Source organism: Eumetopias jubatus, unplaced genomic scaffold (genome assembly GCF_037043125.1).
Source record: "Eumetopias jubatus isolate StellerSeaLion01/CBP00866 unplaced genomic scaffold, mEumJub1_p1.0 scaffold_182, whole genome shotgun sequence".
Taxonomy (NCBI): Eukaryota; Metazoa; Chordata; class Mammalia; order Carnivora; family Otariidae; genus Eumetopias; species Eumetopias jubatus.
Window position 1 is genome coordinate 185715 of NW_028274988.1, and position 16424 is coordinate 202138.

At 45.2% G+C, this 16424-nt stretch overlaps 2 protein-coding genes across 2 annotated transcripts in view; one reads left to right on the forward strand and one right to left on the reverse strand.

Moving 5' to 3' along the window:
* Positions 1-924: 924 nt before the first annotated feature.
* Positions 925-4358, forward strand: CFAP126 (cilia and flagella associated protein 126). The gene is given in 6 exon segments (XM_088020808.1): positions 925-988; positions 2450-2622; positions 2827-2907; positions 3410-3586; positions 3895-4053; positions 4055-4358. Coding segments are annotated over 6 exon segments (813 nt in total). The 3' UTR covers positions 4214-4358.
* A 1883-nt stretch (positions 4359-6241) lies between these two features.
* The window catches only part of LOC148161525 (succinate dehydrogenase cytochrome b560 subunit, mitochondrial), a 33965-nt gene continuing 23782 nt past the window's right edge, over positions 6242-16424 (reverse strand). Inside the window, exons 5-6 of the mRNA XM_088020809.1 lie at positions 10257-10420; positions 6242-7085 (exon numbers count right to left, since the gene is read on the reverse strand). Coding sequence (XP_087876935.1) covers positions 6981-7085; positions 10257-10420 — 269 coding nt within the window. The 3' untranslated portion in view covers positions 6242-6980. The remainder of the gene's footprint in view (positions 7086-10256; positions 10421-16424) is intronic.

A 16424-nucleotide genomic window follows, 5' to 3' on the forward strand; every position in this document is an offset into this window, starting at 1 on the left:
GCTGAAGACAGAAGTTCTAAGAGAAATGCTGGTTGTTTGGCTATCCCTGGCTTTGAGGACACAATGGACGTCCTAGAGCAAAGTCCTTGGTTCTGAAGGCTATCAATCTAGAGCACTGGGAACCACAGGGATACACAGAAGCCCGCTTTCCAGACCTCACGCTCTCCCGCTGTCTCCTGTGTGAGCCTACCGAACAAGGGCTGTGTTACCTCCCTCTCCCCAAGTGTAGGAGTGCTCTTATACTGTGTGTGTCAGTTGGGAGGGTGACTTTGGGGGGGAAACTGGGACAACTGTCCCCCTATAATGCTCTCTTGGTTCTCAGTGATTTTGAACAACTTACTTGTTTTTTCCTTTCATCTTCACATCTTACGTTATAAATAGACTTACAACTCATAAGGCAGTTTCACTTTCTCATTAATTCTGACAACCCAGGAGATGGATGTGATAATGCCATTTCAGACAAGCCTCGGAGGGGTTGCCCAGTCCCTCCAATATTAGGTTTGTGTCCTGGCACCACCACTGAGCTCTCCAAACCTGGCACTTTCCACAGCATCGCTTTCTCCATCCCTGCCCAGTCTCCCGCCACTGGCTCCCAATTCTGCCTCACCCCTGACAGCACCACGCACCTCTGGTCTTAGGCCCTGCGATCCTAGAGGGAGGGAGAACAGAGTCATTCAAGGACAAAGGACAAGACATGCTTTTTCCTTCTGGAGATAAATCTGAGTCGCTTTTTAAAACATTATTCCTTTGTTCCTCTGAGAAAATGAAGAAGTAGACCCTATAAACTGAGTCTCACCAGTACCTACTATGCAGTGATACTGACCAGCCACCTCCCACTTTATCCCACGTACCCTGTAAAGGCAGCTAAGTTATCTTCACAATATAAATGAGTCTACAGAACTTAGAAGGGGAGCCAATCGTTTAATGTCACACATCTCCTATGATGCTACGTCGAGTGAGGACTCCAACCCCAGCGCCTGGCTCTCAAGTCCGGGGTACATTCCAGCACACTGCCCCCAAAACACAGTGCTTGGTGTTCCACGGTTTGTTAAGATGGTTAAAGACCACAGTCAAGGACAATCCAGAAGTTCTTAAGTAGGGTTAAGTTATGCTATTATAAAGACAGGGCCACTCTTCGGCTCATTTTTTCATATTTATTTACTTTGTCTCTCGTTATCTCTAAAATGAAAACAAACCTGAATTTCCGGGGAAAGGTTGGGGCAGTGTCATCCAAGAAAGTAAGTAACAAGTAGAAGGGGCCGGCAGGCCTGGAAGGTCCGCCTTCCACGGTTGCCAGGCAACAAAGGTAAACAGCACAGAGTGGCAGGATCATGGCCACTAACTACAGTGCCAACCAGGTAAGCTCTTTCCCCATCTCTAACATTGAATTTTGCGTTTGGACTGACCCTCCCAGAGGATTCTGATTATTGAATGAATAGCTGAACATGGGGTGAGATGGTATTTTTCACTTCTTTAGCTTGACAGGTAGCGAGGGCCCGTGGACAAACAAAGGCCTCTCAGGGTTGTTTGTAGGATCTACATAAGAGGTCAGCAGGGTTTCTTCTGTAAAGGGTCAAAGGGTAAATATTTTATTTTTAGGGCCATGTTGCAAAATCAGAGATGTTTTGTAGGTACTTAACAATAGCAAGAGAAAATATTTTTCCATAAATTTTTTGACAAAATTGAATATATTGTAACTTAATTTTTTGCAATACTAGTGAAAAAATAGAATTCTTTTGGGATGAGGAAACACTTTACTTCATTGGGATGCAAAGCTACCGTTCCCTTTTATCAAATCAATTGCAAATATCCATCTGTAAAAACCATTCTTTGCTTTCTCAGGTCATCCCAAGACAGACAGGAGGATGGATTGGGCCCATGGGCCACATTTGCCCACCCCTGGTCTAGACCAGGACTGCCCAATAAATAGATAATGCGAGTCACAAATGTAATTTAAACTTCTCTGGTAGCTATATGAAAAACACTAAAAAAATAAAATTAACCTTAATAATATATTTAACCTGGTAAGTCTAAAATATTATTTCAATGTTTAATCAATATTTTTTATTAAGATTTTATTTATTTGAGAGAGAGAGAATGAGAGATAGCATGAGAGGGAAGAGGGTCAGAGGGAGACGCAGACTCCCTGCTGAGCAGGGAGCCCGATGTGGGACTCGATCCCGGGACTCCAGGATCATGACCTGAGCCGAAGGCAGTTGCTTAACCAACTGAGCCACCCAGGTGCCCTGTTTAATCAATATTTAAAAAGGTATAATAAGATGCTTACATTCTCTTTTTTTGTACTAACTCTCCGAAATTACAAAGCATCTCCATTGGGACTAGTCACATTTCATGTGTCCGATAACCACATGGGGCTAGCGGTGCCATGTTGAACAGTACACATTTAGACCAAAACATGACATCCCTTCTATAGTGAGTTAAAGCCTAGCTTGCCTGTTCAGGTCTTTGGTCCTCAACTCTAAAGAACTGTGCCTCGTCATCATTTCCCGGGCACAGGGCCTTCGAGCCTCACAGAGATTCTCATCTTTCTCTCCACAGTATGAGAAAGCTTTCTCACCCAAGTATCTAGGGAACTGGTCTCCCGCCAAGCCAACAAAAGAGGTATTGCATGTGCAGTGCTCCCAGAGCACCAGTTTCTGATTCTTTCCACCACGTTCTCTGTAACTCACTGGCACCTAATTCCTTTAGTCACCTCTAAATTCCCATATTCTCCTCTCCCTCAGCCCTTAACTTGAACCCCTTGGACACCTTCAGTCTCTTTTCCACTCCATTTTCACAAGCAGCTCTCTCCTCACCTCCACCCAGAGAATTTCTTCCCATGAAGGCTACACTCAGATTATCGTCAATGATCGCGGTCATCTGTTGCCGTCGGTGCCCCGTTCCAAGGTGAGATACTGATCCCCACTCCTAGTGAGGAAGGTGAAGAACTGGGGCACGGGACCGGAATAACCGAGATGGGAGGTTTGCAATCTAGCACGGCCACTATCTGGAAATTAAAGTTCAATCTAATTCCCACTGCAACATGACTGCCCCCAAACTTCGAGCCAGTTTATCCAACACGATAGAGCTGTACTTAGCACCCGGAACGCCTTAAACTGACGAATGAACGCCTTCGCACGATGACACTTACGCAGTGAGTACTCTGCTAGACTAGCCTAAGGACATGGAATTTAAGTTAAGCCATGAGAGTTAATGTGATGAAAAAATCAGGGTAACCTAAATGAAAAGGGGGTAAAGGATGAGTGGGGAGACTGGGAGACTGTGCTTTCAGTCTGATTTCATTACCATGCATCCCAAGGGTGAAGGGTGGAAGGAAGACAACAGACCTGCCAATAGGCCAGCAGTCCTGGGAGAAGCCTGTTGAAGAACCTCGTCTTCTTCCTTTTAGGCAAGTCCTTGGGGATCTTTCATGGGTACCTGGCAAATGCCTCTGAAGATACCCCCTGCTCGGGTGACCCTGACCTCCCGTACAATTGCTGGTGCTGCCTCCCTCACCAAATGGATACAGAAAAATCCTGATTTGCTCAAGGCCTCCAATGGGCTGCGTCCTGAAATCTTAGGCAAGGTATCTATTCCTCCCACCTAGCCTCAAATCCTATTACCTGCATTTCTTTTCAACCTTAAAAAATGCCTGTTATACCACCACTATCCCAGCAGGGGGAACCTTTAACCAACTCTGTCTTATCCTATCTAGTCGTGTCTTCTCACACCTAAAGAGATGTGCTAAGGACATATTCCCCTCACAGTACAAACTGATCTGATCTGACCTTTTGTCCATGGTATAGGGAGAAAGGGAGTGAGAATTCTAAGATGGATTGGGAATGATCTAGGCCTGACCAGAAACATGACTGTCTCTCCCATTCTGCCCAGCAGCCTCATGATCCAGACGGTCAGAGAAAACTCGGGAAGCTTACCACAAAAACTGTACAACAAGCCTCGAGTTCAACCATAATTCCCAGCTCCCCAGCTGTAAATCTCAATTCCCCAGACCAACCCCAAAGCTCACACCCCTCTGCAGGTCACACTCCAGGTCCCCCAAAGCCCAGCCAACTCTCTCAAGAGCCCACCAGGGAGCCCATGCATGCTAGAACACTGGGCAGGTCCTAATTCAGCTGCGGTCCAGAAATACAAACCTGGAATTCCAGAGGCACCAAGGGACCACACTGAGAAAACTTGTCTAGAGACTGAGTGATGTAAGCAGGACCCCCAGTGAGGGACGTAGAAAGGGGAATTATAGGGTGGGAATAAAGGCAAACTTGGAAAATAAACATCATTTGTTGAATCTATTACTGATTTGGATGTTTTTTTCCTCCTGGTATGGCTGTCTCTTGTAACCCATGACTAGGAGGCGGGTTGGGGGAAATAGAGTAGGAAAAAGAACCCGGCAGTGGCTTGAGGTGGAACACATTTTTACAAGGATTGAGTCAGCTATCCTCCAAAAGTGACCAAGAGGAAGCTGGTCTGAACTGTAGCAAAAGAAACCTCAGGGGCGCCTGGGTGGTTCAGTCGTTAAGCGTCTGCCTTTGGCTCAGGTCATGGTCCCGGGGTCCTGGGACCGAGCCCTGCATCGGGCTCCCTGCTCCGCGGGAGGCCTGCTTCTCCCTCTTCCACTCCCCCTGCTTGTGTTCCCTCTCTCACTGTGTCTCTCTCTGTCAAATAAATAAATAAAATCTTAAAAAAAAAAAAAAAGAAAGAAACCTCAAAGAACCAGTCTCTCACCTCCAGCCCCTCATTTTTCATCCTGAGCATGCACAACTACTTCTAAGTCAGAAATACGATTGTTTGGTAGAGAATGCATATGCATATCTGGAGAAGATGGAGGAAGAAAAGGGAAGGGAAGCCAGAGTAGAAGACATTATCCTTGTCTACGACTTCACGTCTGACGACAGAACACACGGGGAAGACAAACTAGAGAGAGTTATAAAAGTAAAACTCAAGCAAAAGTACATACACAGTTTGCAAAGTGAAAACACAGCAGTGACTGGAAGTCAGAGAAGAAAAAGAGAGAGATGGTACGTAGAAATTTAGGGCAGAATAACAAACACGAGGACTACTGTACCCCGACCCCAATCAAAAAGGGGTAAGAAGTTCCCTATCCACTTCCCAGCTTCCAACATCTGCTTATCATTCTCCTATTCTGTGGGCTTCCTGCCGATGGCTGTTCGGTGTAATGCCCTTGCCAAACCCCTCCCAGCTCCAATGCCAAAGTGTTCCCTCATGAACCCTTGCCCCCACCCCAAGGACAAGTACAGAGGACATGGGGTTTAAGCTGGAGGAAGGCTACAAAGCCTTCCCAGGGCTAGCCCAGCAAGAAAGGAGAAGTGATCGTCACGTAAAGGAGAAGACCACTTGGGAGCCAAGAGGAAGACTGTGGAGGCAGCAGGTCGTCCTGTCCAGCTGCTGCCAATTACAGTCACCGCTCCTCCTCTCCCACCCGCTGCTTTAACGGGCTGGCCAGCAACTCCGACAAGATAGATCTGCTACCCTTGCATTTCCAAAAACTATCAAAACAGCACTCCTGCCAAGGGAGTTAGAGATTCAAGAGGCTGGCCCATGTGGATTTTAAAAGCGGCAAGCTTGGGGCACCTGGGTGGCTCAGTCGTTAAGCGTCTGCCTTCGGCTCAGGTCATGATCCCAGGGTCCTCGGATCGAGCCCCGCATCAGGCTCTCTGCTCAGCAAGGAGCCTGCTTCTCCCTCTCCCACTCCCTCTGCTTGTGTTCCCTCTCTCACTGTGTCTCTCTCTGTCAAATAAATGAAATCTTTAAAAAATAAATAAAAGCAGCAAGCTTTCCCGTTACATTACAAATTTTTCCTCTCTTATCTCTACTCTCCTTTCTCTACCAGTCTACATACTTAGCTCATCATCCCTTAGCTGCCACCTCCACTGGTCCTCTGGCTCCCTTACTGGATCATCATTTGCTGAATTGTACCCTGAGGTTTATGAGCAGTTCTCAGTGGAATTCTGGAGCCTGTGATAATGCAAAGCTTCCACATGCTTAACCTCCTTTCTCTTGCTCCTTCCTTCTCCGAGGCTTCTGCATGATAGTCGATCTCTGGCTACTTGCATTTGATTCCCTAAACACTGTTCCAACTGTCAGCCGCAGGACAAGCTGATTCCCTCCCAAGAAAGGTCAGATTGGGGGATGTAAATGCCTGAGACCAGAGGGAGAGGGAGGAAATTGGATCCTCCCCAACTGCCATTCTCTTGGTTTCTCTAGATTTCAGTCAAAGACAAAATGAGTATTTTAATTCAGTTTCAGAAACAGATGTCACATGAATTTGGATTAGAAAAGAGGCTTGTTTTTCCAGAAATGCAGGGGGGGGGGAATAACCCTCAATAGGTTCACTGTAATCTTCTGGATCTTCCTTTTGCATTAAAAGCTATATATCTTCTCCCCAAAACACCTGCTTTCAGAGTCAACTGACCCTCTTCATCTCCAGCTAGCTGCGACAGGCTAATTCCCCTCCACCCCCATCCCTCTTCTTTTAGTCATACTGTGTGGGAAGACCCTGGGCTCTGACCAATGAACACAACTGTCCTTTAAGCTAGCAACCCACAGGCAACGGCACCCAAAGCCCCACAGCAGAGGCCACAGAGCCTCCACTGTTTCCACTGTCTTGGGAAGAAGGAGCCAAAAGCTGACCATCAGCACAAATCAAGGCCCAATATGGAGAGAGAATGAGGGCTTCCAGGCCCAGAGAAGGCTGCAAGCTGGGGGCAGGAAAAGGGAAGTTTTGAGTCATTGCATCTTTCGAAACAAGGGAGGAAACCGGACCCTCTTCCACTGCTTGGGTTCTAGGAGGTACTCTACTGTCACTAAGCTCCGAGGGGATGTGCAAGCACAAAAGGGTCTAAATAAATCGGGAGAACTCTGTCTTGGCTGGAGAAGAGAGTGACAAACAGGAAGACAGGTCAGTGAACCATTTATGAGAAGACAATGCTGGGAACTTCAGGTCTTCACATGGCTGCCAGCCCTACAGAGGACAACACAGTAAGAACCAAGACAGCCACTCCCGACTGGTACAGCTGGGGAATCTTCAGGCCTTTCCCTAGGTCCCATATCTGCAGAAAAAAGAAAAGAAAAAAAAGAGAAGAAAGAATTTCAGCCATCAGGGCCCTGGGTACTCTCCTTTCTGAGAAAGGAGCTCCACCTCATGGAACAGGCAACTGGTCTTGGCGTGGTTCTAGGGAAAAGCACTTCTCCTGGACCCTGCCTTTCTCAAACCCACAACGTGGTACCTACCACCCACTTGTCCCAGTGACAGAAAAGGCATATATACAAAGTATAGCCCCTATATACAAAAGCTTCCAGACTAAAGAGATAAAACTTTCCCTCATGGAACAAAACCAAATCAATGTTTCCCAAAGTGTGTTCCTCCACAAACTAGTTCTTCAGAATGCTAAAAGGTGTTGCATGGGGGAGAAAAGTTCCATGGTCGAATAAATTTAGTAAACATTTAACTGCAAGACTTTTGAAACAATTTATTAACATACATGGGGAAGTTCCAACAGGGATATAAGATACATGGTTTCTTAGATACAGTCAATCACAGAACCACCACCACCTCCCCCCACCCCTGCCTTTGAGAAGTAACATTCAGTCAGAGAACTAGAATTCTGAAAAACCCTCTGGGATCTAGAACACTACTTCTCAATTTTGTTTGCCAGTACATTTACAGCAAAAGTTCATGAAAGAATAAGCAATATTTACCATTAGTATGTATGCTGCATTCTATATATTATGTGCTGTTAAATTTCTGGGGTTTTTTGTTTTTTGTTTTTAAAGTAAGCTCTACACCCAATGTGGGGCTTAAACCCACGACCCCAAGATCAAAAGCCACACTCTCCACCAACTGAGCCAGCCAGGAGCCCCTAAATTTCTGGATGTGTTGGTAATAACCCACTAAATTGGTTTTCTACCCACTACATCAAAAACCAGGGTTTTAAAAACACTGATCTAGCCTCTCCTGTACCCCAGGGATACTAACCTATTATACTCTAAGTCACTAAAAGATCCCCTAGGGCAAAAGTAGAATTTTTAGGTTCTACACTTTCCATACTTGACTACCCGGATATAACACAAACACCCACACTCTGAATGTTAGACTAAATCAGGAGTACTTAAGAGAAAATTTAGAGAGAACCAGAGGGGGAGGGGGTGGGGGGGGGTAGAGAATCAAGGCTCTACTTAGATCAGATTAGGAGTCAAGCAAATCCCACATAGAGCTGTTTTGCTTATATAGGCACAGTGTTTTACCAAAAAAAATGGAGTCCTACTGGCGGGTGGTGATGGGGGGTACTCTCTAGAAGGCCAGAGATCTGGTCACTTCCCACTCTTCTATCAATTCCACTCCCCTCTCCCCATTAGATCTTCTGGAAAGGCAACTATCAAGCTCAGAGGGCAAGAGCTATGACTGTCTGTCATGGAGAACAGATCAAATCCTGTCCCACACTCAGAGCCAGTACTTGCTACAAGAAAAAATAAAAGCAGAGTTAAGGAGTAAGAAAAGCCTTTAGGCTCCTCACTTCTCTCAACGAAGAGATTACCATTACAGGCAGGAACCAGGGCAGAAAAACCTTGACTGAGTTCTGAGATTTTACAAAACCTCTTCCCCTTCCTTCCCCACAGACTGAGACAAAACCAAATATATGGTAAGCCCTGCTAGAGCCCGGATGTGAACAGAGGAAGCTGATCAGCTGACTTTCATTAGAGAGACTGGTTCTGTGGAATAAGAAGTCTAATGGAAATGCCCTCCTTCTCTATCCCCTCCCGGAGCGAAGTGAATTCATTGTGAATCAAACTTAACACTGCCCCAGGGAACAGTTGATAGATACACTTAATAGGTCATTTAGTCTCTCACTTTTCTGATTCCATTAAACTGTCTATTGGACCAGACTGAAATCCAGAGTGTGTGCCTCTAGATTCTGATGTGGAAATTATTAAAGGTCAGATTAAGGCAAGAGTATCCATCCAACAGATGGCTCAGGTTAGGAAGGAACTGGAAGACAAGAAAGAATGGAGTCATAATTGTCTTCCTGGGAAAGAAAGCAATACTAGGGGTAGGGAGACCACAAAACATGGAATCTTAAAATGCTGGAGGAGGGACTCATCTCTGACCTGGGGCAGGCATGATTAAGCTTTAATTCCATTATATAAAGAGAAGGAGGTGGTGCCTGGGTGGCTCAGTGGTTAAGCATCTGCCTTCAGCTCAGGTCGTGATCCTGAGGTCCTGGGATCGAGCCCCACCTCGGGCTCCCTGCTCAGCGGGGAGCCTGCTTCTCCCTCTCCCCCATCCCTGCTTCTGCTCTCTCTCACTCTCTCTCCTGTGCATGTGCTCTCTCTCTAATGGATAAACAAAATCTTAAAAAAAAAGAGAGAGAGAGAGAAGGAGGGGCTCCTGGGTGGCTCAATCAGTTAAGTGTCCGACTCTTGGTTTCGGCTTAGGTCAGATTTCAGGGTGCTGGGATCGAGCCCCATGTTGGGCTCCTCACTCAGTACAGAGTCTGCCTGTCCCTCTCCCTCTGCTCTTCCCTGGCTCGTGAGTGTGCCCTGAGTACATGTGCATGCACTCTCTCTCTCTCAAATAAATAAACTAAAAAATAGTAACAAAAGTTAAAAAAGAGAGAGCGAGAGAAGGAGAAAAGTCATGTAGGAGGAAGCATGGACAGTTTTCAGGCCATCAAAAGATTCCTAACCCCAATATTAAAATCTGGGATCCTAGGTATCCAGTTACTGTTAAAGTTGGCCTCATTTTCTCCAAGAGCTCAACAAAAACCAAAAGCAGTTAATGCAATCCAATGTCAAGATAACTAAAGTTAACATATTCAACTCCAACTGAACTTGTCACCCTGGGTTGACAGGAATGTTAGACTGAAAGCAGCAACCATCTAGCTCAGAATTGAAACCCCAAGGTCTAGAATAGGGCCTGACACATCAGAGGGATGACCTGGCTTCAGGGGTCTCTTTTAGCAACACACCCCCTTAAAAATAGAACAGTTCACACCAAGACACTGCAAGTACCTGCCAGGCCTACACCCAGAGCTCAGCGGGATCCCCAGCAGGGCTGCCAGGAGTGCACACGGATCTAGTTCAGCTCTCCCCAGGAGCCCCTGAGCAAAGGTCCAGACAACTAACTTTAGGAGTAGCACTAAACCCCGGCAATGAAGTAGAGAACCCCACACTTCCCTACACTCCCTTCACCCAGAAAATGTATAAACCAACCATTAACTTACCAAGTGTCGGATCCCATTCCAGGTGTGATACATGAGCGGGAAGACAAGTGCAAACTTGGCCGTGTAGATCAGTGATGGCCCCAGACACAGGGACTTCACAAGTTCCAAATGAGACTCAAAGTTCCCAGGGATCAACAGGGCCGACAAGCCAAAGAGAGAGACCCCTGAGGAGAAAACCAAGTAAGCCCATTAAAGCTGTCCACCTGCGACCACTACTAAAACACATAAAACTGGGTTCTCTGACAGGCCCTGGCACCTCATACAATTCTGACCCATTGTGAAATGGGGAAGATTTAAACTAGTGTTCATGTCTGTAGTGGGAGGTAGGCTACTTGGGACCCGACCCTAATCTCTTAAATTTGCCATACAGGTTAGCATTATTATTCCTCCTTCGAACATTCCTCTCGACAAAAACTTCACCTGCCACTTTATAAGTCACCTTCTGACTGCACCTACATTATCATCTCCGTAAGAAAAAGTAAAAACAGTATATCCAGTCCAAGGTAAAGAATCATTCAGATCTCTACCACACACACACAAAATGTAACGCAAAATGGATCGGAGAGCTGAACGTAAGAGCTAAAATATTAAAACTCTGAGAAGAAACCACAGGAGTCAATCTTCATGACCCTATATTAGGCACTGGTTTCTTAGATACGGTGCCAAAACCATCGTAACAAAAGAATAAATTGGATTTTATCAAAATTAAAAATTTTTGTGCTGCAAACAAACAATGTCATTAAGAAAGTAAAAAGATGAACAAAAGGCACAGCACAGGGAACACAGTCAATGGTAGTGTGCTAGGGTGCGTGCGGACAGATGGTGGCTGCAACTGCGCTGAGCACAGCCTACTGTACTGAGGAGCTAACCCAGTACGCCGTACACCTGAAACCAATGTACCATGGTAGGCCACGATCCTCAAATTGGAAAAAGAAGTAAGAAGACAACACAGAGTGACAGAAAATATTTGCAGATCATATGTCTGTAAGGGACACGTATCCAGAATATACTGAAGACTCTTACAACTCAATAATAAAAAGACAACCCAATTTAAAAATGGACAAAGGATCTAAATAGGTATCTCTCCAAACATAGATAATTAAATGGCCAATAAGTATACGAAAAGATGCTCAACACCATTAGCCGTTAGGGAAATGCAAATCAAAACCTCAATGAGAGACAGCCCGGGTGACAGAGTCAGTTGAGCATCTGCCTTCGGCTCAGGTCATTTTCCCAGGGTCCTGGGATCAAGTCCTGCATCAGGCTCTCTGCTCAGCGGGGAGTTGCTTCTCCCTCTCGCTTTCCTTCTGTGCTCTCCCTCTCTAATAAATAAAATCTTAAAAAAAAAAAAAAAAAACCACGATGAGATGCTACTTCACACCTACTAGGATGTTATAATATATAAATATAAAATTATGTGCATTTATATAAGATATACACATTTATATAAATACCAAATGTGTTTAATTTTTTTCCCTAGACAGAGAGAGACTATGCGAGCAAGTGAGCAGGGGGGGAGGGGCAGAGGGAGAAGGAGAGAGAGAATCTTAAGCCTAGCATGGAGCCCGATGCAGGACTCCTGAGATCATGACCTGAGCTAAAATGAAGTCAGACGCTTAACCAACTGAGCTACCCAGATGCCCCTCAAATATAGCTGAATTATATTTAATTAATTAATTTATTTTTAACACTTTATTTATTTGACAGAGAGAGAGACAGCGAGAGAGGGAACACAAGCAGGGGGAGTGGGGGAGGGAGAAGCAGGCCTCCCTCAGAGCGAGGAGCCCGATGCGGGGCTCGATCCCAGGACCCTGAGATCATGACCTGAGCTGAAGGCAGACGCTTAATGACTGAGCCACCCAGGCGCCCCTAATTTATATTTAATAACATAAATATAAAAAAACAGATAATAACAAGTGTTGGCAAGGATGTAGAGAAATTAGGATCTCACATATTGCTGGTGGGAATGTGAAATGGTACAGCCACTTTGGAAAACAATCTGGCAGTTTCTCAAAACGTTGACAGAATTAGGGATGGCTGGGTGGCTCAGTGGGTTAAGTGTCTGCTTTCAGCTTGGGTCATGATCCTGGAGTCCCGGGACTGAGCCCCACATCAGGCTCCCCGCTCAGCAGGGAGCTTCCTTTTCCCTCTGACCCTCCCCCATCTCATGCACTCTTTCTCTCAAATAAATAAATATTTAAAACAAAAAAGAAGCTTATGGTTTAGTAGGGGAGACACTTAAGTAAATCAATCTACAGTCCAAGGTAAGGTGCTGGAGGGCACTAGCACCGTAACAAAGGGGTATGTGTGCATGGGGTGCTCAGGAACACACAGAACAATCGAAATCCATCTGGTCGGAGGGGCAGAGTATCCTGAAAAGCTTTTTCCCAGAGGTGTATTTAAGCTAAGTTTTGAGAGAAGAGATGAGGGGGCAGAGAAGTGCGGAGTGGCAGGACACAATCGAGGAGGGCCTTACATGCTAAACTACAGATTTTAAACTTGATCCTGCCAGGCAAGGAGGACAGATTTCATCCTGGTGCCAAACACAGTTCATCTCAGTGCCAACCCTCATCAATTAATAATGGCTATCTAAAGTGTTTTAGGAAGACATATAGATGGCCAACACATACATGAAAAGATGCACAGTATCATTAATCATCAGGGAAATGCAAATCAAAACCAATATGAGGTATCACCTCACACCAGTCAGAATGCCTAGTATCCAAAAGAGAAGAAATACCAAGTGCCGGCAAGGACGTGGGGAAAAGAGAACCCTTGCACACCGGTGATGGGAATGTAAATGGGTACAAACACTGTGGGAAACAGTACGGAGGTTCCTCAAAAAATTAAAAACAGAAATACCATATAACCCAGTAATTCCACTACTGGATATTTACCCAAAGAAAACAAAAACACTAATGCAGGGCGCCTGGCTGGCTCAGTCGGAGGAGCATGACTCTTGACCTCAGGGTCGTGAGTTCAAGCCCCATGTTGGGTGTAGAGATTACTAAAAATAAATAACAACAATAACAAAAACACTAATCGCCTATGTTTATGGCAACATTATTTACAATGGAAGATATGGAAGCAGCCCAAGCGTCCATCAGTAGATGTATGGACAAAGATGTGGTATATGTACACAGTAGAAGATCACTCAGGCATAAAGAAGAATGAGATCTGGGGGCGCCTGGGTGGCTCAGTCGTTAAGCGTCTGCCTTCAGCTCGGGTCATGATCCCAGGGTCCTGGGATCAAGCCCTGCATCGGGCTCCCTGCTCAGTGGGAAGCCTGCTTCTCCCTCTCCCACTCCCGCTGCTTGTGTTCCCTCTCTCGCTGTGTGTCTCTGTCAAATAAATAAATAAAATCTTAAAAAAAAAAAAAAAAAAGAATGAGATCCGCCATCTGCAACAACATGGATGGGCCAAGAGTGTATTATGCTAAGAAATAAGTTAGCTAGAAAAAGACGAATGCCAGGTGCCTGGGTGGTTCAGTCGGTTAAGTGTCTGCCTTCGGCTCAGGTCATGATCCCAGGGTCCTGGGATCAAGTCCCACATTGGGCTCCCTGCTCAGCAGGGAATCTGCTTCTCCCTCTGCCCTGCCCCACCCCCCACCCCGTGTGCTCGTATTCTCTCTCAAAAACAAAACCTTAAAAAGAAAAAGACAAATACCATATGATTTCACTTATATGTGGAATCTAAAAAACAAAGCAAACAAACAAATGGACTCTTCAATACAGAGAACAAACTCATGGTTGCCAGAGGGGAAGTGGGTGGGGGAACAGGTGAAATACATGAAGGGGATTAAGAGGTACAAACTTCCAGTTATGAAGTAAATAAATCAGAGATGAAAAGTCCAGCATAGGGAATATAGTTGAATATAGGGACTATTGTAAAGACACTATATGGTGACAGGTGGCGACTTCACTTATCCTGAGCCCTGAGTAATGTATACAGTTGTCAAATCAATATACTGTATACCTGAAATTAAAAAAAAAAAAAAAAAGGTGTTATAGTGGGAAGGATTCTTAGGCTGTATCATATACAGAAACGATGACCTGCCCTGGCCCCAGAAGGAGGGAAGGTTACTTGGGTCAAATACCGCCACCCCTAATGGGACTGCTAAATCATTAAGAGTTTTAAACTGGACAGCGATATGGTCAGATACACCCTTTGAAAAGGTCAACTTGGCAGCAACAGGGGGACAGATGAGAGGAGTCGGTAGAGGCAGGCAGTCTGAATAGGATGCTGTGGTAGTTCCAAGTCTCCCGTGGACGAAGGGGAGGGCTTGACCGAAGACAGTAACAGGGAGAATAAAGAATGGAAAATCTGGAAAATTTGGGGATTTGGGGTAAATGAGGTAAGTCAAGGATGGTGGTTTACAAGGGCTGACTAGATAATGCCCTTCACCCACACAGGGAACGAAGGAAATGCAGGCCGTTTTTAGTTTCACTTTTGATTTGTCTGAGGATGATGCCGATCAATTGAGAGTACCACTAAGTTGGAGGTACCTACGGAACAGCACGTGAGGATACGCAATAAGCAGCTGACTAAAGGCCTAAAGCTAACTGGGCTCTGGCTTAAAGACACAGATTTGAGGGTCACCTGCATCTAAGCGATGAGTGAAGTCTGAAGTGTGGATGGGGCAACTGGGGGAGGTGAAGTCCTCGAGGGCAAGGGCCATGGCTCCTCATTTCTGGAAGCGCCACAGTTCACACAGAGAGCAACACAAAACAGGTTCTCAATGCTACTGGGTCAGGAAGTACAGCTGGTAACGTGGCTAGAGACTGAAGTGGGGGGCCATCTTGTGGGGCTGTGCCCTTAACCTGTGGGGGTCTGCACTAACTCTGAGTAGTGAGTATCAGTGCTGCACTGAATTGGAGACACCCAGTTGGTGCCTGGAGAATTGGAAAATTTGTTGTTAATGGGAAGAACATGCATTTGGTGTCAGAAGTGTTGTGAGTAAAAACAGTTCAGAAAAGGGCCTTTTTGAAAGAACAGGGCAGCCAATACAGTCTCTCTTCTAATTACATCTGGATTGGAATTTGTGTAATGATCCCCAGATCTCCCTGACCTCCCAGAGACATCACTTACTTTTTCAGATTATAAACCAGAGACATCACTTGCTTTTTCAGATTATAAAAACACTGCAAAGAACTACAACATTATAGAAATGTATGGTTTAGAAAAGTTCTCCATAATCCCACACCACTCAGAGATAAACCATTTTGTGTACATCCAGAGACACTGTGTCATTTTATGTTTTTAAGTACCAAACCCATCAGAAAAATACCACCTATTTCAAATATGTTTATTGCTACAGCCACCATTCACTAAAACTTACATAATTATTTAATCTTCCTAACAATCTGAAAAATTAGTAGCACTTTCATTTCACTAACAGCTGAAGAAATGAGGTTCAGAAACATTAAGCATATCCAAGTTTACTGAGCATTAAGTGAATAGGCTGGGATTCGAACACAAAACTCAGATTCTTTCCACTAACACCACACTTTTTTCTTAAGCACCTATAAACTCCTGACTCATAACTGTTCTTTTAGACTTGCTGGTGTTTCCATGGTTTAAAAAATATCGATCTTGAAAAACCTGGTGTAGCAGAATGGTGTCAAGAACATCTGATTTATTTTGAGACATTCGTTTGCTTTTGAATTAACTGACAAAATTCCATTAACATTCATAGAAGCAAAGGCTGAAGACATTGCTGTTCACCTCCCGGGATTTCCATTAGTTTTGACTCTGGAAGGTTATCTGAGAGTAGGTGGTGTTATTCTAAGATGAGGCAGTCCTATCAGTCTGGTCTTCTAAGAGGTTAGTGTTGCTATGAGCGGCCCTCCCTGGGACTCAGTGGTCTGACTGCTGTCACGTTGGGTGCATAGATCAGGGCTGAGTCTGTCCGGATATCTAAGGCACATGTGTGGCTGTTGAAGTTTCGGAGCTGCGGGTTTGCACTGAAATTCAAAGAACAGTGGAGGGGCCCCCTAACCTCCTATCTGTCCAGACTGTCAAAGATCCTTGAATCCTCTTGGGTCATATCTTCTTCCTAAATCTTCTCAAACTAGCTCAGTTCATGGTACCTCAGTGTTTTCAGTAATTTTTTTTCAGAGTGCCCCTAAGCCAAAAGAAATACCTAACGGTTGTTTCTTAAGTAATTCG